The sequence below is a fragment of the Ambystoma mexicanum genome, chromosome 3q (genome assembly GCF_040938575.1).
Source record: "Ambystoma mexicanum isolate Mex_15411 chromosome 3q, UKY_AmexF1_1, whole genome shotgun sequence".
Classification (NCBI taxonomy): Eukaryota; Metazoa; Chordata; class Amphibia; order Caudata; family Ambystomatidae; genus Ambystoma; species Ambystoma mexicanum.
The window spans coordinates 465,652,324-465,678,521 of NC_090926.1; the positions used below are offsets into that span (position 1 = coordinate 465,652,324).

General features: G+C 45.2%; 1 protein-coding gene across 1 annotated transcript in view; it reads left to right on the plus strand.

The window, feature by feature from the left end:
- The window catches only part of NDUFA2 (NADH:ubiquinone oxidoreductase subunit A2), a 117,975-nt gene that overhangs the window by 33,244 nt on the left and 58,533 nt on the right, over positions 1 to 26,198 (plus strand). Inside the window, exon 2 of the mRNA XM_069654235.1 lies at positions 15,942 to 16,048. Within this exon, the coding sequence (XP_069510336.1) occupies positions 15,942 to 16,048 (107 nt within the window). The remainder of the gene's footprint in view (positions 1 to 15,941; positions 16,049 to 26,198) is intronic.

The following is a 26,198-nucleotide window of genomic DNA, read 5'->3' on the forward strand; positions in this document are numbered from 1 at the left end:
AGCGGAAGTGATGGTGACCAGGAAAATCACTTGACAAGATGACTAATCAAATAAAGAATGGAAGAGCACAAACCAAGCCCTCTTAAAGGTATGTCAAAACTAAATCCGGTGCCGCTACTACACTCTTCTTTAATTTGTAAAACTTGGGGTTTCACCCCAAGTAACCCTGGTTAATCCAGACCTGTACCCCTTGCTCACTGATCCTTAGAGAGGATCAGCTTCACCTCATTGAGATGCCCAACAAGGCTGAAACACATGTCTGGGGTTGCTGATGGTATGCTTGTTCAGAGGAGAATTGCCTAGCATTTTGGTGCTGGACTCCCCTTGTGGGTGGGACCAGATTGATATGCAAATGGATATTTCTCCTCTGTGACGTGTGTAGTGAGATAAAACGTGGTTGTAGACCCTCCTGAGTAGAAGAATTTCAATAGATCAGGTTATTTGAACCATGTTCGTCCTCAGTAGAGGAACTCCCACACTCTTCTTTGATGGCGTGGAGAACTGGATACACAATCCTCGCAAGAGCTGCTTAACAGTTGGGATTGTGAAGAACGAGCCCTCTTTCGGGGACCTCTTAAAAACAAATAGCAGAGAGGTATCTATTTACAGTGCCAATCTGCAAGCCCGATTGGGCTAGAGACAGCAAAATATCGAAAACCAGGGATAAAGGACTGGATAAAGGATCAAAATTCCTCTTCTGGCTACAAATGAATTTGCCCCTCTGACTGGGGAAGCAGATCCATTCTTCGCAGGAGGCACAAGGGAGGGCAGACAGACATGCCCAGTAACTCAGTGTACCACGTCCTCTGAGCCCAGTCCGGAGCAATCTGAATCAACGTGGACCCGAAAATGCGCAGTCTCCTGAGAACCAGTGCAATGACGGATCAGTTGGTGCGGGTACTGTCAGAAACCTGAAGGTGTTTCCCACGCTAGTCCCTGGGGAGTGGGGGATCGCTTTTGGATCCAGTTCCTGGGGGTGGACAAGTGTGGGAGGAGCACCTGGATGAGGTGTCTTTGGGGAGTGGAAGTGGGACATGAACACTTTCTTACAGACAGCCGACTGTGAGCGACAACGGACTTACACCAGACCCGTATACCTGACATGTGCAAACACCATGGTCCGGCAATTACGGATCATCACACACACCTGACTTCCATCACACTTCCCCACACGGATAAAAGGCGGAGTACGAAAGCACACTATGAGCAAGGCAAAACACACAAGGAGACAGCAGTTCCAAGATGGCAGTTTAATACAAGGTGGAAGACGGCGATACCGGAGAGGGTTGCAAGAAGGGAAGTAGTACCCTTGACCTATAAAGACGGTAATTTCCATGAGCCTTGGAAAATAAGAAACCGAAGACCAGGACCTAAGGCTGATCAAAAAGCCTACGCGGTGTATCAGAGGTACCCAGGGCTCTCACCATCGACAGCCAAGGTGGGGAGGAGCGATTGCCACTGTAGTACTGTCCTTGGCTTTTGCAAGAAAGCAGTGTTCGAAAAAGCAACACAGCCGATGAATCGGAGAGACTGATACCAAACCAGCTTGTGTTTTGAAACAAGGTTGTGAGCGGCAGCATTGTATAAAGGGAACCTTGTATGAAGCGTTTGGAATGAGCGACGCGACTGTTATTGAAAACCAGAAATAATTACTTAATTTAAATCTGTGGAAATCAAGACAAGATACCATACACGGTGTGGTCCGGCACAACATAGGTGCTCATTCGAACGTCTCTATTGGGTATCCAACTGATCCTGAGTGTGAAAGAAATATTAAGATCGAAGTGGTCATGCGACAGGTCTTGCTAAAAACCTGTGCACATTCGAAAGTCTTCGACAGTATAAAGTAAATCCAATTGGTCCGAGTCCGACTGAGGCAGACTAATTGAACCTTGTTTTGGTAAAGGGATCTGAGCCCGGAAGAGGGGGATCTGACATTGAACGATTCTGAGCCCAGAAGAGGGGGATCCAGCATGAATACAAGTGAATTCTGTGAATGCTAAAGAGAACATTTGCATGTCGTTTCTGTTACAGCAGGCCCTCTGCATCAAGAGACTTGAACACCGAAGATCTTCCATTTTGTGGACTCTGAAACTGGAACTGTATCCTCGTATAGCAGAAGCCAGAGTGTGCACTTGGCTCGAGTGAACCGCCTTGCCCTGTGCTGAAAATGTGGGGAAGGGAGGCAAACGGGCCAAGTATCCCGACTTATCATTTTGTGAACACTTATTTCTTTTTCATGAGCTGCACCCCGCACTATTTGTAACTGGTAGTGAGGATTGGCAATGTTTTTTTAATTTTTTTTATGTATAGGCCCTTTGTATGTTGACATGACTCCACTAGGGCTGCCTTCTTTATTATTTGATGGTCGTAGCTTGCTCCCATCTTTAGATTTAGATAGGCGTTTATCATACCCCTGAGAAAGTTCAATAAACACCCTTGAACTGTGGTCACTTGAGTCTGTCTTACTATTGCCACCATGTGTTCCTTACAGTATGCATAAAGGAGGTCGAAAGGCCACACCACAGTCAGCGTGTCCCTAAGAGCTCCCGGTTCAGGAAATTCCCTGTAGCAGAACAACTCTCACTTCCTGTTCACAATGGAAGCAAAGAGATGCACTTGAGTAGTTCCGCAGTGTAAAACTTACTGACAGAGCTCCCACTCATGGGAGGCCGAAATCCGTCTGCTCAAGGCATCCGCCGTTGCATTCTCTGTTCCGGCAAGATGTGCAGCTGTGAGAAAGTGGTGGTTCTCCAGAGTCCAGAACCACAGTTGCATAGCTTCCCTGCCTGGTAGCAAAGATCCCACACCACCTCGGTTGTTAAGGGAACGCATGGCCACTGTGTTGTCCGTCAGGATAAGCACAGACCAACTCTTCAGAGTTGATGTGCTCCCGAAGCTCAGAAGGAGACCAAAGTCCGGTCCGACAAGTGGGCACCCAAAGCTGTCTGGGATGCAACTATGACTAACATCACTGAGGCCAAGGTTGACAAAACACGCCTTTCGGCAGATTGTCCCTCATGGACCACCATTTGAGGTCCCAAGCCACTTCTCGACACCTTGCGTAGATCTGACATGTGTAGCTGAAAGTGTGACCATTGGCATTAGAGCAGCCATTGAAGCGACCCATGCACAGCCGGGCCTCCAGGGCCACCAGAATGCAGGAGTCCATGAAACCCAGCAGACACAAGAACGCTGACACAGGAACATGCTCCTGGGATTGAAGGACATCTACAATCTGAGAGATGTTCGCTACTTGGTGTCCTGGGTGGAAAGGCTCTGCCTAGGTGAGTGTCCAAGATTGCTCCGATGAATCTGAGTGACTGGGACGGCGAAACTTGAGCCTTTTTGAAGTTCTGGGAAAAACTGGTTCGCCTAAAATGTTCAGAAAAAAATACTGACTGAGATTTGGCCGAATTTCGGACGTTTGTAAAATCTGAACGGCTGAAAAGTTCAACCAAATCACGCATTCGGTGCCATCCCAAAAACATAAAAAGCTGCGAGAGTGTTCCCTGCACACTTACTCACTATATTGTGAGCCTGGTTTGCGGGGGACACCTCTGCTGATGTCCCGAGGAAAACAAAAAAAGGGAAGCACCCTGCATCGCCGGTTCCCGATCACGGAAGTGAAAGGGAACAGGCATTGCAGAGCCCAGCGAGTTGGAAGAAAGGTAAGTAGGGGGCTGTGGGTAGGGTGTGGGTGTGTTGGGGGTGTGGGCCAAGTCAGAAGTGATGAGGGGAGAAAAGACTGAAGGTTATTTCGAAAAATGATCTTCATCCTTTTCTCCCTTGAACATTCCTACCTCGGTCATTCAACCCCAAACCGGGAAAAACACAAGCTGTGCAACATGCTGTACATGCAAACAAATGTACTGATGTGTGGTCTTGGGAGAGGGCTCAGACGAGCCAGTCATCTAGGTAGGGAAAGACATAAATGCTTTGCCTCCTGAGGCGAGCTGATACCGCTGCCAGCAGCTAGATGAAAACCCTGGGTGCCGAAGAAAGCCTGAACGACAGGATTCTGAACTGGTAGTGATGCTGGCCCGCAACAAACCTCTGCTATCTCCTGTGCTTTAGATGAATTGGCATGTGAAAGTAGGCATCCTGAAGGTCCAATAGCACCAACCAGTCCTGCTGTTAGAGGATCTGGGCTAGAGTCATCATCTTGAACTTGTTCTTTTGAAGGTACAAATACAGAAATCTCAGATTGAATATTTGGTGCAAGCCCCCATCTTTCTTCGGAACTAGGAGATGAGTAGAGTGCCACTCCTTGCCTTGTTCCGAGCATGGAACAAGTTCTATTGAGCTCTTCAAAAGAAGCTGACTGACCACCTCCAAGAGGATGGGGTCTGGAAGCAATCTGGCGGTTCTGAAAGGAAAGTGGGGATGCTGAATTAAAGGGAGACCGTACCCTTCTGGGCGACCTGTGAAGCCCATGCATCGGACGTGATCTGAGACCATTCAGAGCCATTTCTCGCTCTGACAGGTGACTTGTGGCAAAGCAATATCACAGGTTTTGGACTCTGGGTAGCCGAGGGGATGGTGGCTGCAGCCGATCCTCCCCTAGGGGCACCTCTGCCTCTACCACTCAGGAAGTGCCTGCTTTGCAGTCTCTCTAGGGACGCCTGACCTCGCCATGGCTAAACTTCCCTCCAATTTCCCCTTCAAGGACGTAGTCTATTGTGTTGGCCACTCCGGACCATAGGCCAAACAAGACTCATCAGGGTGCAGGAGGGGTGGATTGCCTGGAGGGCTAGGCTGCCCGAGGCAAACACCTTCTTACCCCAGCCGTCTAGTCTCTTACTCTGTCAGGGAGGAGAGAAGGAAGGTAGGTGTATTTTAGATATGAAGTTCGGATTGTAATGCTAGGGTCTCTGTGGAGGCATGAGTGGACAAAAAAGCCAGGTCTGAGGGCTTAGGCTATGCTTCTAGCCAGCTCCCTGTCAACTGTAGGTGCGGAGGCAGGCCTTTTTCACACCTCGAGCACAGGAGCTTCCGATAGCATGTTGAATGGCAGTAAGGTCTCACTTTTGGGTCCTTCATCCAGAATGTCAGTTTGTTCAAATTTACTTTTCGTTCTGGGTCAGTAACCCCAGGGTATCGGTGACCTTGGCCATCAGCCCCTGCAAGGATGCCTGAGGTTTTCCCCAGAATGGAGTCTGGAAGGATATCCAGTTCTGAGAATGTCCAGACCACTGGCTTCCTGAAGATAAACGGCCAGCACATCAACGTCTTCCCCTTCCTCTTCCCCATAGATACTTTAAAAATATTGTTTTATACATTTATAGAGCGTGATACAAAGCCCGGAGGCATGGGGGCGCTAAACATGACCAACAGATAACAGAGAATCCGAAAAGAGGGCCAGGAAGAGAAAGATAAGCAAAATAGAATCGTTTTCAGTCCATGTCTGAAGATGGGAAGCGATGTACAAGCTCGCAGATCAGGTGAGAGAGCATTCCCGAGCCTAGGGGCTGCATGGAGGAAGGACCCTTCTGCCACACAGGTGAGTTTGGTCCTTAGGGTGACCAAAAGAGACGTGTTATTTGACTGCAGGGTTCTGAGGGCAGGCAGCCAGGAGAGACATTTGGCCAAATACTCATGGCCCTGACAGTGGAGGCAGCGATGGGTGATGCAGTGTACACACAACAGTATACAGCTCTTCGCAGAGAGCCAGTGTAAGGCTCTTCTGGCCGAAGAGGCATGGTCTGTTATGTGCAGCCCCTTCAAAATGCGTACAGCATTGTTCTGAATTACCTGTTACCGGGAAAGTTCCCCTTCGGCAATCCCTAGCAGCAGGCTGGAGCAATAATCAAATTTTGCCTCTATGATGGCGCATGCGATCATTGCACTGTTAGAGGTGTTCAGGAACGTCCATAGCTGTGCCAACAGCTTCAGGTAATACGATGAGCTTGAGACCAGGCTGCTCACCTGCGCCTTCATGGACCGACTTTGATCCAGGGTGACTCCCAGAGTCTTAACCTTGGATTGGGCTTTAATGGTGCAGCCTGCAATATCAAACCAGCAATACTCTTGGCTTAGTTTCCATAGTTGGGGAGCAGTTCCTACCACCATGAGCTTGGTTTTAGAGTCATTGAATGCAAGCCTGTTGGCTTGCATCCAAGTTTGAATTTGACCTTAGGCGAGGTTAAGGGAAATAGAGTCCAGAGCATAGGTACCCCCATAGAATTCCACATCCCTGGAGACAAAGGGTTCCAACCCAAAGGGAACATGTTTCTTAGACATGAACAGTTTCATAGTGAGAGGAGCATGCTACAGGAGAGCCCCAGCATCAACAACGCTGAAGACCGAAGTCAGAGCAGGCACTGAGGCCTCGACGCCCGAAAGCAGAGCATGTCGGCATCAGGAGACTTCGGCTCCCTTGGCGTCTAGGCCTGAGCCCGTAGGCATGCGGGCGTGAGCCCTTGCAGTTGCCCTGCTGGTCTTGGAAGATGTGGTGGGTCCTGTCTGTGCCAGAGGTACCATTGATGCCGAAGCAGTCTGCTAAGTCACTGAAGATGCTGATGCATTGGTGAAAATTTCAAGCATTTTCAGGCGAAATTTCTCCCTTTCCTTGGGGTGGAGGATTGGGTTGAAAAAGGTACATGAGTTGCTGTGTCTGGGGAATCCCCAGAGCGCGATGCCTTTTTCTTCCACGAGGTAGAAAAATGCTGGTGGAATATGCTAGGACAATGAGACTCTTGCAGTGCTTCTTATTTTCCTTCTCCTTGTGTAGAGACAATCTCTTTGGATCGGCGTTCAGCATGACTTCACCCTTCTCCTTCTGGACATATGTGAAGATGATCACCCTTTCCTGTAAGGCCTTTGGGTGCATGGACTGGCATAACCCATAGTATTGGGTGTCGTCTTTGTCCAAGCAAAAAAGACAAATCTGTGCAGATCTGGTACCGATATCTGCTGGCCACAATCCACACAAGGTTTGATCCTGAGGACTTGGGGTTCAGCATGGCGTCAAGATAATCAAAATATTTGAAGAGCGTGTTCTTGAAGTGAACTGTGTGTGCAGAAAAAGGGACTGCAGTCACATCGCCTCAATATATACTGGCCAAGACGTCATTTTGTATTTATTGAAATTTATAACCCGCTTTCACAAGGCACCTTTACAAAAGACAAACCGTACAAAACTACAAATCGAGATTGAAAAGAAACGTTATGAGGTGGACATAGAGGATAAAACTAGCTTTCAAGCTAGTGCAGAAAAAATGATAGGAAGAAGAACGAATAGTAAGAAGTGGAGCAAGAAGAGTAAAAGAACAAAAGCGAGAGGAAGCACAAGGAGATTTGGGAACGACAAGAAAATAGGTATAGCGTAAAGCTCGTGCAGGGAAATAAAAGGAAATGAGAGAGGCAAGATAAGATGGAGCAAGGCTATGAAGACATTTAAAAACAATGGAAGGAAAATAAAACTGAAGAAGGTATTCAAATGGAAGAATAGAGGCAGCAAAGATTGAGGAAGAAATGGAAGAACAGAGAGAGACCAAAAAGTAGATGAATAGCCAAATTCTAAATGGAAGTAGAGGGGTAAGACGAGATGCTGGGAGTCCAATCAGAAGAGAAGAACAATAGTCAATACCAGAAAAAAATAAAGCGGAGCTAAGAGGTTTAGTGGCATGAAAGAAAAGGACGAGCATAACTAAGATTGAAAAGAAGAAAATGGCAATTAAGTGCAGTAAGGTAGATGTGGGAGGAATAGGAGAGAGAGGAGTCGGAGTACGCAGAGATTCCTAGCGGAGGAAGACAAAGGGAGCTGGGGAGGTCGAAAAAAAAGAAATAGGGAGGGTGAAGAAAAGAACTTCCGTTTTAGTTGGGTTAAGATGAAGGAAGTGAGAGCTCATCCAAGATTGGATGGAAGAAAAGTAAGCATAGACTTGAGTATGAAGAGTCAGAAAACTGGGGGGAGACTGGGTGGGGGGTGGGAATTGTAAGGAACGCATGGTGGCAACAGTAAAGACAGACAAGTGATCGCAGTTCAAGGGTGTTTATTAAACTGTATAAATGGGTGAGGGAAAACGCTAAACCTAAATCTAAGCAAGCTACGACCATCAAATAATAAGGCAGTCCTGGTGGCGTTTTGTCAAACAAAAAGGGCCTATATAAAAAATAAACTATTGCCAATCCTTACTGCAAAGTTACAAAATGGTGTGAGATAATGCTCATCAGAAAAAGAAGTGTTCTCAAAATGATAAGTCAGGATGTTATGCCTCGGGTCTCCCTGCCCCACGTTTTTAGCACGGGACAAGGCGGGACTCTTAAGCACAGCACACTCCTGGGCCTTGCCAGCACAAGGTCACAGTTCGTTTCCAAAATATCAAGGCCTTCTGTGGCCAAGTCTTTCACATAAAGTATCTTGCCTCAGAGGACCTGATGTGTTACAATCAACAAAAACAAAAGTTCTTTCAATAAATCTTCATCGGGCTATTACTCTTCGCATTTGTATGCCCCTCTCCGGGGTTCCGAACCCTCTTAGAACGTGGGCCTCCCTCCGTTGGGTTCACTAGGGCATTTAATTCACAATGTAACATTCCAGAGTCTCAATGTCTTTTTAAACAACCATTCGCTGTGGACAACCCTCAGCCGGTATCTCTCTTATCGACACAATGTTCACAGATGTATTATGCTTCACCCCAATTCGCAGGCATCCCTCAGCTGGGTTCACGTTTGCCAAATACACAGTTCACTTTGCTTTCTCACAATGCGGGATTCACTCTAGTTAGCTTTCCTCTTGGCATCCCTCTGTTGCATTCACATAGCCATTCTAACACAGTTCATGATTTTTTAATACAGTTCATGATTTGCTCATCTTATTAGAAAGCGTGGCCCCTTTCCCAAGCTTTCTCTTGGCATCCCTCTGTCGGGTTCACACTTGCCACAATTCACACGACAGTGCCTTTTAGACCCTTAAGCTCCTTCCTTTTACCTAAGTCCGGATCTCAGCCCGCAGTCCGGCTTTCCTTTAAGCACCCAGCTAGGTTCTTCTGAATGCTTTCGATTGTGCAAGGGGTTTGACCCGACCCTTGTATGAGCCTCTGGCTCATCATGCCGACCTCTTGGTATTTGTAGTTTCAAAAAAGGGGATCAGCCAATAAGCGCCCACTTCGCCCTGGACCACTCTGCAGCTGGTCCTTCACTGGCTTTTCTTAAAAGTTCAATCACATACAAGTTCTTTGTTCAATTAATGTTGCCGTTTCCAACCTTTGGCTCAACACAGTCCGGTTTACTATCAGCTCTCTCTGACTCACCGTCTGTGCTGAACTTGACTTCTCTTTTGCCGCTGGAGTCAAGGACGGTAACATGTTGGCAGTCGCTTCTCCCTGCCCTGGCCATCGTTGCGGGAGGGGCCCATGTACCGTTGACATCTGTCACACCATTCGCCAGCTGTAGTTCCCGGTCTTATGATTCTTCTCCTGGAGACTTTGTGGGTCTGGGTTGAAAAGGGTAAGGGCACTTCCTCCTTGTCATCCTTTCAGGTCTTGCCGCCTTTCTCCTCCATTTGAACTGCTGTCTCGAAATTACTGCTTCCTCATGCGCTTGGCCCTGCTCGAAGTGTGCTCTCGGGCTCTGCCTTTTATCCCTGTGGGGAAGAGAATGGGCCATCGGGTGTGTAATTATTGGCAATTGTCTGACTCTTGTGTTGGGACATGTCAGGTAAACGGCTCTGGTGTTAGTCCATTGTTTGTCACAGTGTAGGAAAGTGTTTGTGTTAGAAAGGGGGTTAGAGTTTCTAGATATCCTACGGTGTAGGATGCAGAAAAGGTGTCATAAGGAAGGGTATACTGCGTCTCACCCTTCGTGTCCCATTTCCATTCCTGAGGACCCCTCATCCAGGTGATCCTCCCCCACTGATACACCCCCAGGAACTGGATCCAATAGCGATGGCCGAGTCCTGGTAACCTGGACGACCGATCCCCGGGGACTAAAAAGTGAGACACTGTTAGGTAAGAATTGATGTACTCGCAGTAAATGTGAGCTGTAGCAATGAAATTCGTCAATACAAGTAACCAAGTAACACACTCAAGGTTTCAGTTATAAATAAGTATTTAACATCAAGTTTTAGATAAGCATTTATTAAAAAGGTAGTTTATGTAACAATAAAAATGTACTTTAAAAATACTTATAAGCAAGAGCACAAGTTAGTGGCTAATCTTTGGTATGCTTCATGCACAATTCCTACACCCTTAGGCGACTTACATCACAAGAACAGTACTGGCATTTATATATCGCACTAGTTATATTTTGCAGATTCGGATGTTGCAGAAAGGCAAAAGGTTAAACAGGTTCTCAGTTTATGCGAGAACACTTAAATCTTCCAATGAAATCTAGACAAGCCTTTCCCAGCAATAACAGTCTAAAACAAGTTACCGCCTATGAGGGACAGTTGGTGGGCTAGAAGAGTCTGCAGGGAGCCAGGACAGCCAAAGTCAATTTGAAACACTCTATGGAGCTATGGCACATCTTAGAATAAAAATCTTGCACAAAGTTACTGAGTTTGTTAAAATAGAATCACTTGTAGGATCACAAGCTGTGAAGCCTGTAGAAGGAGAGTTGGGAATCAACTCTAAAGGTAAGACAGTGCAATTTCCAACTGAGAAGAGCACAGCCAAAGGACAGTGAGGTAAGTACCCCAAGTCTAAACAGGATCTCTGGCTTGAAGAATAGTGGTCCAGCTGGATACTTTCCTGTTATATCGGTGCAGATGCCGTGTTACTGAGCCTCAGTCGTGGGGACAAGAGGGAGGGTGTCTGGAGTGTTCCTGCGGTAGTAGTTTGGAGGTCGTCGGCAGCTACCGGCTCTATTCGGTTCAGCGGCACTTTGCGGTTTCAGCGCTTAGTAAACAACACCCTTGTGGTTCTCAGATACCGGTTAGGCTTCCTTCACTCCTTGGATCCTGCACTCTAGTGAGGGGAATCAATCTCTGGCCGTCATGCTTCTGGAGGGTCCTTGGGAGACTCCTGGAGTTTCTGGCTGGATTTTAGACGTTGCACTCGACTACTGATTTCTCGACCCCTGGCATTCGGTTCTTGCAGCAGCCAGTCAGGGAAGATGGTGCAGTGGAGTTTGTCTCGGGGTTAGTTGGTCCCACTAACCCAAGGGAAGAAGTCGTCCCTTTTGGAGCTTCTCTGTCGAATTGAAAAAGGAGTTTCAGCACAGCAGCAGGGCTTCACCGGGCAATTCAAAGGTCCAGGAGGATGCAGCAAGCTTTGTTCACTGTTTCTTCGTCAGGTATTTCTCCCAGTGGTCGCCTCTGCCTCTAGTCCCAAAACCCGTGCCTTTTTAAGCAGGTTTATTCCATTCATGCACAGCCTAGGCTGTCCATCACACAGCAGGGTGGCTGTACTGAGAATCCACAATGGTAGGAAAATTAAGGACAGGGGAGTTTCGGGAACCTCCCTCGCATCCTGCCTTTCGAGACACACTGGAGCCAGAGGCGGGATTCAGGGCTGAAGCCTGCCAAAGGCAAATCGAACAAAGGGCTCAAACCTGGCTCAACGCACAGAGTAAAATCCAAGAAAGACCTCAAACAGAAAATGGCAAAAAAAGAAGACCGGGGCCATTTTGACAAAATGGTCACCCATGGGTGCTGTACTGCAGCAAATGGTTCAGCCTGCGGTAGAAACGCACAATGGTAGAACAATTAAACCACTGCCACCAGCCATTTAAAGTAGTTAGGGTAACAAGAAAATGTTACATGAGAATGTAGGATAAGGAGCTACTAGGTAACCTCCCAGCACTCCACACAAGATGGGTATGCTGGACCTACAAAGAGAAAAGGTAAGTAAAGTCAATTTCCCTTTACTATTCTTGGGAACAGTAGTTGAAACAAGGAAAGGTATTTAAACCTTATGATAAATCTAAAGGATTTCTCTGTTACACTGCACTGAAGGTGTCACTATACAAAAAATAGATGCCTGTGGCGTTTGTGGACTCCAAAAACAGAGGAAACACATAGTCCAAATCTGGTCAAAACACATGAGGGAGTGAGAAAAAGGTATCACTCACTCCAGGGTTAAAATGGAAAGTCCTGAGGTTCAGTTCAGCAAAAGAGCCTGAAGTTTCTAAGGTTGAAGGGACTTTGCACAGAAATGAGAATTCTCCCTAACAGACACCTTCAGTGTTCTCACAGAATCATCAGCGTAGAAGTGATAGGACAGACTGAAGGGGATGAGAGAAGAAAAAAGGATAGTATACAATGAAAACAAGAGGACCAAGCCTTGGGGAACAGCATACAACAGTGAATGTGGAGGGGAAAGTTTAGCAGCCCAAGATTTTGAATAAGACCGTCCAGAAACATCAGATTTAAACCATGCCAGAGGGGAACACAGATGTCCAGAGAACTAAGTAAAGTAGGGAGATCGACAGTACCAAAAGCAGCAGATAATTCAAGTAAAATCAAGATGGTAGAACACTTATTGTGACTTGCAGAAAGAAGGGAATCGGACACATGCAAGAAAGTAGTTTCTGTAAAATGACAAGTCTGAAACCAGACTGAAGAGGGGGAAGAAAAGAATCAAGATACAATGAAATTTGTGAATAGACAATAAGCTCAAGTAGCTTGGATAGCAAAGGAAGACGAAAAATAGACCGAACATATGCAGGAATTGAGGGGTCAAGTGAGGGTTTCTTTAGAATAGGAAAAACCGTAGCATGCTTGAGTCAGGAAAACCAGAAGAGGACAGAGAAAGGTTAATAAGAATAGTAAGTTGGGAAAGAAGCGGAGGATGAACTAAAGGGATAAGAGTAGATGGGATAGGATCAGATGGGGAATCTGTAGGATGAGCATGAGAGAGAAAATTAGTGGTATCAGTAAGTGGGCGAAGGGGAGAGAAGCAGAAAAGGTAGATGGAGAGGAGGGGATGGGGGAAAGGGAAGGGGAAAAGGGAAGGGAGAGAAGATGGAGGGGAATGGACAAAAGAGGCACTAATGTTAGAACCTTTAGTTGTGAAATAGCAAGATCAATAGCAGAAAGTGAATAAGAGTGAAAGGGATCAAGTGAACATGGAGAGAATAGTGTTAAGAGGTTGGCAGAGACGACGTGGGTGATGAGATGCGGGTAAAGCCAGAGAAGAAAAACTAAGACTAGTCATAAGAATTGGCGTAGGAAAGTAACTCCAGATTGTGAGAGGATTGAGACTTTTCAGTGGCGCTCAAGTTTCTGAAGAGAAGAGCGCAGGGCAACAAGAGGGGGAGTAACCCAGGGACAAGGCGGTTTGTGTGAGTGGAGGTTAAAGAATGTGCAGGGTAAAGAGTCCATAGTAGAGGTAAAAGCTGATTGACGAGAAGTGCAGAGTTAACAGAGCTTTGAGAATGAATGGGAAGGAGGAAGAGAGGAGAGCAAAGAAGAAAGAAAGGTAGGAGAATCAAAGGAACAAAGATTCAGACGTAGAAAGGTATAAGGGGAAGGAGAAGTGAGGAGATGGGTAAAAGAAGGAAAGGGTGATCAGAAGAGTAAATGGGACGGGCCAAGAGTGAGTGTTACAAAGAACAGAGGAGAAAATAAGATCAAGAGAAGATCCTGAAGAGTGTGCTGGGGGGGAAGGGGCCAGTCCAGAGGAAAAAGATACACACAAAGAAGAGTTAAAAAAAAAAAGCAGAAGACAAAACCAATAGAATCTAGGTGTAGGTTAAAGTCGCCAAGTAGAAAAAGAGGAGTCAGAAGCCAAAATAGTAGAGAGCAGGGCATCAAGATCGGAAATAACAGGGCAGTAAATAATGAGAAATTAAAGTAAAAAGGGATGAGAAATGATATTCAAAAGAGTAAGAGATCGGGGGAAGGTTAGTGTAGCTATGTCTGTTGTGCATGTTGCGCTCCCACTGCAGCTAAAGGTATCGTAGATGAGGAATCCGTGGAAGGGAGCAATCCATATGAAAAGGTATTTAATTCAAACTGGGGGCAGGACTTGGTAGGAAAAATTGGTAATTTGACACCATTGGTACTCTACCTTTACTCTGGTTTTCCTTTAGAAATCATTTTAAATCACATTCACAAAGTCTGATGTACCTTTTTAGTTGGAACACACAAGGTTTTATTTTCCAAAAGCACAGTTTCATTGCTGCTAGTAGTCCTTTGTTCTTTTCAGTGGCAAGGTTTACATTCCAAACCTTATTTATGGGGGGGCAACACTCTTAATAAACTGGGATAAATGCCTACAGGGATTCAGTGGTTATCTGCAACAAAACAAGGTTTTCCTCCTGGCAATTGGCTTAACTCAAAAGTGGCTTACTGAGACAAAAACACCCGAGATCTTCCTAGCCTGTGGTTACTGGTTATCCAAGGATCTCTGGACAAAACAGTCGCAGGTATATAGTGCCCAGCCGCTACTTTGCCACGTATCTTCTTCGCAGCGGTATAGCACCCTGTTAGTATTTATAATCCACAGCTGAAGGACGGTGACTGGTAAAAATACTTACTGATCGCGGCTATAGTATACCTGTGCCCTTTGTGATGAAAGGAGGTATGTCCTAACCTCTCGAGGAATCTCCCCCTACCTCTTTCTCTCCCCTCTTCCTTTCTACATATAAAGGATATAGTACTCTTCCCCACTATGATGTTTGTCTTGCCCTTTTCTCATTTGTAAGGGATATAGTGCCCTTCTCTCCCACTCTCATAATATAAACAAGCATTAACAATGCCAACAGTTTGGGCATTTGTGTAGGCATGCGAAAGGCACTTGCCAGGCAAAGCCCTAGTGGTATTAACGGTTCCATGCCTGAAAATCACAGCAAAAATGGCTGTGTATACAAAATATTGCGGCAAAAATGCTGTGGTTTTGCCGCCACAATCATGTAAAGGATGCGGGGGACACCCCCTCAACCCCTGGTCCCATTATAACATTTAAGGGGAGCAGGGGACACCCCCCGCTCCCCTTAAATGGTATAATGGGGTACACCTTTACCGGGTCAAACCACAGCATTTTTGCTACGATTTATTTTACCAGCAACATTTCTGCCGCGATTTTATTACCCGATAACGGTATTAACTGGCCATTGATAGTAGCAGGTGCAAGTACCTGGGTATCTAATAGCAATGCCTGGCAAATACCTAGTACTTATATGCAAGCCAACACTGTTGGCAAAGCTAATGCTTGTTTTGAATAGGACTTCACTGAAGAAAACAGAGTGCTTATTAATAGATTAGCTGAAGCCAACCTGGTTAAGACATTTTTATTACACTAGTAGCAGGTTTACATCTCCGCTTAAGTCATTAACTCTCGGAAGACTGCTTTAAAAAACACTGGCAGGCACTTCGAGTGCAAGGTTTGATGGTAATGCTTGATTAAAGTAAGGCCAACGTGTTCCCATGAGGAGGTGTTTTGTGCAGGAACTGGATGGGACTGCCATAGGGATTAGCATGGCGATATCTCAACTACCTTGGTAGGCTGGCTTTCCTGTGGTGCAGGGACTCTTCCTGGACTTGGGACGAAGACTGGGGCATGGCTTCATCACACAAGTTTGCAAGATGACATTCTTATGACAAAAATGCCGACACATGCAAGGAAGGGACCTGGGCTAAAACGGGAGATATTTTCAAGTTTGCAGTTCCAAAGAAGACTGTCCTGATACATTGCATGCTACATTCGCCAAGTCGCTCATATCTGCTACCATTCATTTCATGCGCTAGCATGTGGGCTATTACCAAAGCTGTAGATGCACAGTTGGCTGCATTCATAATTTGTGTCAACTGTATGCATGGATTGAGGTGGTCGCGGATAGAGTTTCAAAGACATTTCTAAGCGCAGAATATTTTCTTTAGCAAGGGGAAGTCACGTTGTAAAAGTATCTGCTGATATGGAAGTGCCTAGAGGAGAATTTATGTAATGGTGCACACAAAATAATTCACTAATACTCAAGGCAAAGCGATGGGTATTTTACCAACATTTTGTAGCTCTAACATTATGGTTTGGTTAACGAGATTTATTTGTCTGCAGGGATTTTATCGAACAGCATTACGTTGAGCTGAAAAAGGCGAATCCTGAATTTCCCATCCTGATCCGAGAGTGCTCGGGAGTGCAGCCCCAACTCTGGGCAAGATACGGTGAGTGACCCAGGAAGCCGGAAGTCATTCTTAAGTGCATGGCTCTCAGTTGTGTCTAGGCTGTATTCCCATGGCAACCTTTAATTTGACTAACATGCGTGTATTTCTTGTGATTTTCCCATCTCCTCACATGATCCACAAACCCCTCCATTTTGAAATGCCCTATTCTGGTGGTCTCTCAATATGGTATGTTTTCATAGTTGAAATATAAAGGCAGTGTTCCTCCAACATCCTGTGTCGGTTTGGTGCTCACAAACCACCTCATCTTTTGTGTTCAACTGCACATGTTATTCATTGCAAGGAACTGTATGCATATGCCAAAGAGCTACAAGGTGTTAACTATTACACAGGCTCCTTCTCCGTGGCATTTATAAGTCTTGAAAGTAGTACAACTCATGGGGCAGGATCTCCAGCTGCACATGTTTTAAGTGTGAAATAAAGCACACCTGGTTGTAGGCTCTGATGACATTGTACTCTCGTGCGTGTAGTCCTACATTTATAAGCTGTATGTATAGCAATAAACACATTATTTACCCCTGGCAATGTTATTTCTACTGGAAGTTCTTCCCATGGATTCCTCATCTCTATATATAAATATAGAAAAGGGAAATTTGTGGATATGTGTGCGTGTGTCTGTTAGAAATGTTCACCATACCTCCCAACATGCTTCAAACCTGAAATTGGGCGTGTGGGTACGTTTCATGGTTTAGACAATGTACAAAGTATAAAATAAACCGGTTTCTAATTTTTCTTTTTTTTTAAGGGTTCTTCAATGCTTGGAGATGTGTGTCTGTTGAAAATGTTCAGCATGCTTCCCAACATGCTTTCGGATTTTCTTGTGTGTAAGTGGTCTGCAAGGCTTACCCCTGCCATATGGCTCTTTGCGCTGTAGTTCTGCCGTAGTTCTACGTTCATTGTGCGTAAAGTGCAGCAGTTCATTGTTCCTACACTTTCCACACTATCGTCATTCTAGCGGACATTAGCGGCACTCACTTTTGAAGTCATGCGGGTGACAAAATACAGTGCTTTTGTAGTAATGGGGGGTGACAGGAAATGGTGCATGTCTCTTCAATAGTGTCCGCAATGACGTTCTGTCACATCGTAGCAAATCTCTTGTGATAATTACAGGAACTTAATTTCCCACGGAAGTTGATGAATGTATGCCAGTACGAAGCTTACACACTCCAGCTCTACACGTACAGCACTCATGTTGAGGTCGCTGCTGCCTCGACTGTAGATTGGGACACCAGTATGCTCCAACTCAAAGTAGCTGGAACCGCTTCACAGGATTCATGCTTTTCTCATGGTCAGCTTTACGTGACTTGCTCCAGAGTTGGAAACGAAGACAATTTGTTCACACTAGCTGCTACAGGAAAGACTAGCAATATTGTCTACAAAGAAGCATGTGTTTAGTTCATTAAATAAACTAGGACTGAAGCAGGAATTACAGGGCGAAGCATGGGTACACCTTCTAGTCTTTGATATCTCGATATCCTGCTTGCAGTCTCGGAATACATTTCAACAGCATAGGGCATTGTGTGGCATAGTCTATGTCCCTCAATGTTTCCATTAGCGCATCCAGACATGACGTTGATGATGGTATAAATAGTACACACTGTGCCTGTTGCCTCAGTTCTAGTTTTTCCACTTTCTGCACAGCCACCTTGAGGATTACTAAAACCCACTTGGGCGTTAAAAAAAATAAAATAAATCAACCACAGTCGGCGGTGTAGGCTGGAAGGGCAATGAGAAATCTGTGGGAGGGACATCCAGTAGAAATAACTTTACTATGGGTTAGTAATTTGTTCTTATAATGGATTGTCCTCCCACGGATTCCTCACCTTTGAAGGACTGCCAGAGCAGTTTTATATATGGAAGTGGACCTTTTGGTGAAGTATTCATTACTGTAGCGTTCATCCCCCGTTCCAGGGGCTGGAATGGGGGATAACGGCCTAGCACTGCAAGTTATCAGCCCAAGCAAAGCGAGGGCCCATATCAAGGGCTCTGGGCCATTATCCCCTGTTCCAACACCTGGAATGGGGGATGAAACCCATTAGCACCCCGGGTTACCAAAGCGGTAAACTGGGGTGCTAAAAAAGGATTTTCCTTCCTACAACGGGATGTCTGGCGTCCCGCTGTAGGAAGGAAAATCCTTTCCCAAAATGACCGCCATGGAAAGGGAAGGCTCCCCTTTCCATTGCGGCTGTTGGAAGGTGCGGCTGTGGTGGCGAGGGCTGCCGCAGCCGTAATAAGATAAGTGGTGATTAGTAAAAAAAAACAGGTGCAGGTAGGTAAAAAATGGCGGCGGGGGAAACTGTCAGGCGGCTTGGAACGCAGGCTTACACCAGCGGTTCAAGCCTCCTAGCCACCTGATTGGCTGGCTCCCCCGCCCAGGGTGCTAATGGTTTATATTTTGCAGAACTGCCTTCCAAACAGAGCGTCCTGATCCAACAGTGTCCCCAAACAGTAATGTTTTAAAAAGTGTGTAGTAAGGACCAAGTTGCAGCCTTACACATTTCCTGCACTGGTACCTCTTCTTTTTTTATTGTTTTGTTTAGTAATTGGGTAAATAATAAGTGATATAAGAAAAAATGGTAAACATTTTTTTATAGGTTTTTACAGATTTTACCAAACATATTCTCTTAAAGCAAAGTATTCGAAATCTTCAAACCGATTAAATTACTAGATGGATATTGAGACCGACAAGGACGAGGAAACAACAAAGAAGACAATAAGGAAGGGAAAGGGATGGGATGGGACAGTCAAATTAAGACGACGTAATTGTACTTAGTCAGGATTATTGAGCATTGAATAAATATTTTACATTTTTTTGTTAAATTTGTGCAAACAGTCATAGGAAGAAACATGGCACTTTTCAAACCGATGAGCAGAGCATATGGAATTCCACCAGCAATTAAAAGATAAGTTAGATGTGTTCTTCCAGTTACAAATAATATTATGGAACGCAATACTGGTAAATAGATTAACCCCTTAACTGCCATGGGCCCTCCCTCCCCAGTGCCAAGGCCTTTTTTGGTGATTTCGGTATGTCCCTGCAGTGTGCCAATACCTCCCTGAAGGGAAAAGCTGTAATGCAGCCCAGCCATAACTCCAGGATGGTTGGAGGTGATGTCCCCGGCCTTGACATCCATTTACCATGTGGGTGTACCGTCCCCTAAGCACAGCAGCAGCTCCAGGGAGCCCCGGCAGGATCTCCATTCCTCCCCAGAGGTGACATCTGTAACGTAGCACAGCCAGAGGTGCAGCCTGGGCTTGCAGACGGTCAACACACATGGGAGACATTCGCTCCCAGGGAAACGCCAATGTTCTGCTGGCATGGGGGGCAATTTTTGGCCTGCCCCGACCATTGTCTCCCTGCCCACCAAAATATCTCCCCAGACGGCCCATTCCCACCCACACCACCAACAATCCAGCCCCAGTCTCACACACCCCACTGACAGTGGGCCCTAACCGTAGAATAATAAAAAACAGTACTCCCATAACGTTGCAGCTGCTCGCGTAGAAAAAGCTGTAAACGAAACAAAAAAACATTTGTTACCTACGGTCACCGCAGCAAAAACAAATCTTCACTAATAATTTCCTTTTTTATTTTTTGCATTTATATAGCGCACATACAGCCCGAAGGCATTGCGGCACTGTTACTTGTGGCAATTAGTTACAAAGGAGTTACATACATTTGATGATAAAGGTCAGGGCATATGGGTATCTTCATTCGGAATCGTACAAGAATGTCGACCTGGGAACTGCGACGGCCGAAAATGCCGACTTTTATTTTCTTCTAACCCCTCCCTTACACCATATATATATATATATATATATATATATATATATATATAGTGGGGGGGTTTAGGGTATGATATTAATATGGGGGGGATGAGGGAGGTCTCCCCCTGCATATATATGTGGTGTAAAGGGTTAAAAAAAGAAAGTCGGCATTTCGGCCGTCGCAGTGATCACATAGATTCCTTCATTCAGATGGTAAAACAAATACAGATTGATAATAAGATACATTATGCGGGTGCTTGAGTATGCTAGTCCTACGGTGTATGATAGTGCATATCTTGAATAGGTTTTTGTTGAACATGGTTTTCACAGCTTTGCGGAATGCAAGGTGGTAGACTTCTCCTCGCAGGGGTGGTGGGAGGGTGTTCCATTGAAGCGCTGATAGGTATGGGAAGCTGGCACCTCCCCCTCTGGCTCTTTTGACTCTGGGGATCGTGAGCAGGTTCGCGTACAGTGTTCTGGTGGATCTATTAGGATGAATTCTTTCAGAGAGGTAGGGTGGAGCAGTGAGGTGGATGCACTTATGAGTAAGGGCAAGGGCTTTAAAGAAGACTCTTTCCTTTACTGGGAGCCAGTGTGCCTGTTTCCTGGCTGCGGTGATGTGTTCTTTTTTGGATATTCCAGTGGCTGCTCTCAGGGCGCTGTTTTGTATAGTTTTAAGTTTGGTCATGTTTTTTGTGGCGGTGCCCAGGAACAGAGCATTACAGTAGTCTAGATCCTGTAATATTTCTGGCAATTGTGATGCAGTTATCCTTGGAGAGGAAGGGGTCTGGCTGCTGTTAAGTTTGGCATGGTAGGCTGCTGTAGAAGCGATGGCGTTATCTTGCCTTGTCATTGTCAGATTTGAATCGAGATGGACACCCAGTGTTTTTACTGAGTTAGCCACTGGGATTTTGATGCCGTTGATCATAAAGTGATTAAATTGGGCGTCAAGGTTCTTAAATGTTTCTTTAGAGCCAACCATAAGTAGCTTGGTTATGTCCGAGTTCAGGCATAGCCCATTGGCTGCCATCCATGCTTGAATTGTGCTGTATATGTGGTTAAGTGTCTTAGAGTCAATGTCATAATCTCCTGTTAGGGTAAGGAGGATCTGGATATCGTCAGTGTAATTTGTGTACGCAATACCCAGGGAGTCGAGGATGAGGAAGAGGGGCCGTGTGAAAATATTAGAGGGTGGGCGAGATGCATGATCCTTGTGGGACGCCACATAGGATAGTGGTGGGTGAGGCTGAGGCCAGGTCTGGGAATACTTGCAGGGTCTTACCTTGCAAAAAGGAGGCAATCCATGCAGTGGCGTTAGGGGAGAGGTTGGCTGTGGTGGATAGGTGGTGGCATAGGTCCTGGTGGTCTATGAGGTCAAATGCCGCCAATAGGTCGAGGAGGAGAGCAGGTTTCCCTGCGTCTCTCGCATCGTCCATTTGGTTTTTTAGGTCAAGTAGGGCTGTTTCAGTCCTGTGACCTGGGCGGAAACCTGATTGACGTAGCTCGAGAAGTTTGTTAGCCTCAATACATTTTTGAACCTGTAGATATGCTGCTTTGTCCAGAATCTTGAGAAGGAAGGGGCCCATAGTTGTTAGGTGAGCAGGGATCAAGGGAGGGTTTTTTTTAATGAGGGGGTCCTTAATGCCATCTCTGGTGATCTACTGAACCTCACCCCCCCGGTGAAAACACATTTGCCCCGTCCTAGGGACAGAAATCCAGGGCCACCCCAAAACGTCGGACAGGCCCCCCCCAATGGATGGGGCACTAGGGTTTGGGCACCCTGGGGGCAGATTGGCACACTAATTTGCCCATCTGCGCCAAGGGAAGTTGGGTAAACTAAGAAAAAAATGTAAAATGGTAGGCTGCACTTTAGGGGAGGCTGAGGGGCACCCTAAACCGCCGGGGAATTTTGTAAAGGGGGGGTGCACCTCCCCCCCGCCCCCAAATGGATAGGAGAGCACCTCATGTACTCCGCCCTGGGGGCAGAAATCTGCCCCCAGGGAGGGCTACAAGAGGTGCCCCCCTTTCCACTTGGGGTAGGGGGCCACCCCCCTTTCATGTACAAAAAAATACCTGGTGGACCCCCACATCTTCATTTTGTGTGCGTTTTTCTTTTTCTTCCCTGGGGGCAGATGATCGCCCACCTGCCCCCAGGGTTCTCCATAGCTGAGGCCCCATGGTTTGGGGCCTCGGGAGGGGGGTGGGGGGGTGCTTACCTAGTAAGCAATTCCCCCGCATCAAAAACTGATCCCGTGTGGTCCAGTGGCATTTTTGAGCGCGCATCGAGCACTCTGCACCCGACCCGCGCCCAGAAATGCTTTAAAAAAAGGTGTTGTTGGAAAGGGGAGAATCTCCCCTTTCCAGTGACACCTCCCTCGATCTCTGGCTTGAAATACAGCCGGAGTTCAAGGGACAGAAAAGAAAGGTGGACACTCGCCTTCTCTTTTCACTGCGGCAGCCGAAAATGGCTGCCGCAGTGAAAATACTTTCAGTTTCATGTCGGCGTGCATTACACACGCCAACGTGAAACTGAAGGTAATCCAACCCCCGGGCAGTGAGGAGGGACACCCCCCCTCCCCCCACATAGCCCGGGGGTTGGATCACACAAAACACAGTGCCTAAAAGGACGGACTATCTCGTCCTTGGCAACCTGGAGGGAATGCCAAGGACGAGATACCTCGCCCTTGGAACTTAAGAGGTTAAATAAAGTAGGAGAATCAATTTGTTGTATTATGGGTTAACAATGGAACCAATCATAAGGTTAGAAAGCAATAATGGTTCTGTAAAATGAAATATCTGCTGCAAACGAGACCAAATCTTAGTCCAAATGCGTATACATATTTACATTTTAAAATTAAATGTAGAAAATCAGCATTAGGTTCATGACCAGACCAGCAATTGTTGGGGGAATTATCCATGGTTTTGGCAATACGAAGAGGTGTGAGGAAGGCGCAGTGATATATTAAAAACAAAGTTTGGCGCCGACAGATGTGGAGTGAAATATTTTACAAATTTGGGTCCACAGGGTTGGAGTCAGTTGGAGGTTCCAGTCTGTCTCCCAAAGTCTGATTGTGCTATTGTTTAATAGATTGGATGGGGGAGGATAATTTAAGAATGCATACAATTTGACGGGTGTAATAAAGGGGTTGCTGATTAAGTAAGTCAGAAACTGGCAAGGAGATTTTTGGGACAAAGAAGGAAGAGCATGAATCAGTGATTTGATCAGGGATGTGTGAAAGGGGAGATCGGATTGAGGAATATTGTATTGTTGGCAAATCTGTAAAGTAGGGATCTCAGCAGAATTAAGAAAAAGTTGTTTAATCAATTTGATACTCGAGGAATGCCATCTATAAATAGTAAAGGGGTTGGATTTGGTAGACTTCTGTTTATTAAGCCAAAGGAAGATTTCACCCAAATTGGTTTTAGTGAAAGAATTGGTAGGAAGTTTATTCCATGTGGATTAAAAAAAATGTAGAGTAGGAAATGAAGTAATGTTGGGCCAAGAGGAAGTCGCTAAGAAATGAGAGGAGAGATGAGGTTAGTTTCAATTTTTACCCAAAGAGGGGCAATTTCAGGTTGGGATTCAAGATGCTTAAAGATAGTTGTTTTAGAATAAAGGCTTTACGATACAATTGGAAGTTAGGGAATTTAACTCCCCCTAAAATTTTAGGAAGTCTTAATTTACTGATAGTAATGCGTGGTACTTTATGATTCCATAGAAATTTAAGAAGAAGAGTAGTTTTTTTGTAAAAACGGGAGTGGATTGCAGTGGGGATCATGGACATAGTAGAGAATAATGGGGCTAATCATCATTTGAATCTCATCAAGTCACCCCCACCAAGATAAGAAAAGAGGGGACCATATTGAGACCATTTCTGTAACTTTTTCAATTAAGAGGGTGGCGTTTAGCGTAATAGTAGTGTGTATATCTTTAGCGATTTAACAGTGGGGTATTGGTAGAATTACAGGCATTGGTGAGAGGCATGATCTCAGATTTATCAAAATTCAACTTGTAACCAGAGACCATAGAGAAGTGATTCATAGCAGTTACTAAGTGTGGGATGGAGGAGGCGGGATTAGAGAGATAAAGGAGAATGTCAGTATAGGCCGAAAGGTTGACCTTAATATTTTTAATGAAGATGCATTTGATGTTGGAATTTGATCTAATGCTCTGTAGGAGATGTTCTAGTGCATGATTAAATAATGGGGGGGGGGGGAGAGGGGACAGCCTTGATGGGTGCCTCCTTTTAATTTGAAAAGAAGAGGAAAGAGAATGATTAATTAGGATTCTAGTAGTAGGGGATGAATATAGGACTTTGATCTAGTTAAAAAATAAGGAGGGAAGCCATGCCAAATTAAGTATTGAAACATAAAAGGCCAAGAGACAAGATCAAAAGCTTTCTCAGCATCAAGGGCTAAGAGAGCGAGGGGATTATCAGAGTTTTGAGAATGAGCAAGTGCGTTGAATAGGAGTCTATTGTTGGAGGAAGCATGGCGATCGTGTTAAAACCAGACTGGTCAGAATGTATGAACCTAGGGAGGTATTGCTCTAAACGTTTAGCTAGGATTTTGGCAAATACCTTCAAATCGGAATTAATAAGAGAGATGGGTCTGTAGTTTTTAACTAAGGAGGGGTTATCAGATTTGGTAAAGAGGACGAGGAGCGCTTCACCGAAGGAACCAGGACTTTGACCAATTTCAATAAAGTACGAATATAATTGTAAGAGTTTTGGAACGATGGAGGCAACAAATGTTTTGTAAAAATCTATGGTAAACCCATCAGGACCTTGGGCGTTATTAGGTTTGAGGTCTGAGATGGCTTGTTTAATTTCAGTTAGGGAAATGGGGATTTCAAGAGAGGAGAGGTCGATGGGATTTGAAGTTACTTTTTTTCTGAACGACAAATGAATTTCAGAAGTGTTAATAGAAGGATCAGAGCAATATAGATTGGAGTAAAAGTTGTGAAAAGCGTTATTGATATCTTTTGGATCGGTAAATCTGTTACCATCCGGAGAGAGAATATGGGTAATGAGCAATTTATTTATTTCTCAGCTTGGTTGGATCCGATATGTAGTTTAGTTCTAGATCCAAGTATAGAATTAGCAGCCTTATCTGTGCATAGTTTATTAAATTTGATACGTTTGGCCATAAGAGCTTGCAAGGTATTGGGATCAGGGTTGTCATAGTATGACTGTTCAAGAGTTTTGATAGAGGCCAACAGTGTGTTGTGGGTAAGTTCTGATTGTCGTTTTTTAGTGGCAGCAATGCATATTGAATTATAAACCCCCGGAGGGTGGCTTTAAAAGCATCCAAATTGTTATGGATGGCTGTATGTTCAAGGCGATTATTGAGAAAAAAATCATCAATGAAGGACTTGGTATTGTCAATGAAGGATTTATCATTAAGTAGAAAAGAATTAAATCTCCATCTAGGAGAAAGTTTGGAAATAGGTGTCCATTCTAACGTGGTAGAGAAGGGAGCATGATCTGAAATGGTTATGGGGCCATTTATAGAACTTAAAATAGAAGGAGTTAGTGAGGAGTTAACACAAATATAATCAAGTCTAGAGAAGGATTGGTGGGGAGGGGAATAAAACATAACGTCTTTTGTGGCTGGGTCACAAGAACGCCAGAAGTCAATTAGATTAAGATTTTGAAGTAGGTTTAGGAAATTACTACAGGATTAGGAATTAATAAAGTTTGAGGTAGATTTACGGTCAAGGGTAAAGTCAAAACCTGATTCATGTCTCCACAAACAATTTCTATCAAATCTTCTGTGAGAGCTTTAAGTTAAAATTAGACCAAAAAAGGGGATTAGTGGCATTGGTACCATACATATTGATTAAAGTTGCAGGCAGGTTATTAATAATTGCTTCTGTAATGATCCAACGACCATCGGGATCATTTTCTTAATTAACTAAAGTAAAGATTAGACGTTTGTTAATTAATGTAGTGACACCACCTTTCTTGTCTAAAGCATTGGAAAAAAGTATATGACTGATCCAAGAGGCTCTGACCTTGAAACGTTCACTATCAGAAATCGAGTGGGTTGTTTGGAGACAAACTACATCAGGTTGTTACTCATCACACAGGCCGGGGCGTTGAGTATGGAAACTGAAACTGGTGAAGAGCTGATGACTGCCGAAATCCCGTGGACTTGAAAAGCCAAGGTTCGTCCTAAACAAGGCCTCCTCAATTTGAGGGAACTCTTTATTATAATATGCCTCTCTGCTGGATAGGACAGACAGAGGAACCGATCAAATTAAAGAGCAGTGGGGGAAACCACACACCGCCAAACCACCAGGCTATAGGAGGAAAATATGACAGATTAATAAGGGTGTCAATCTGTGGTCAATTGTTAATTC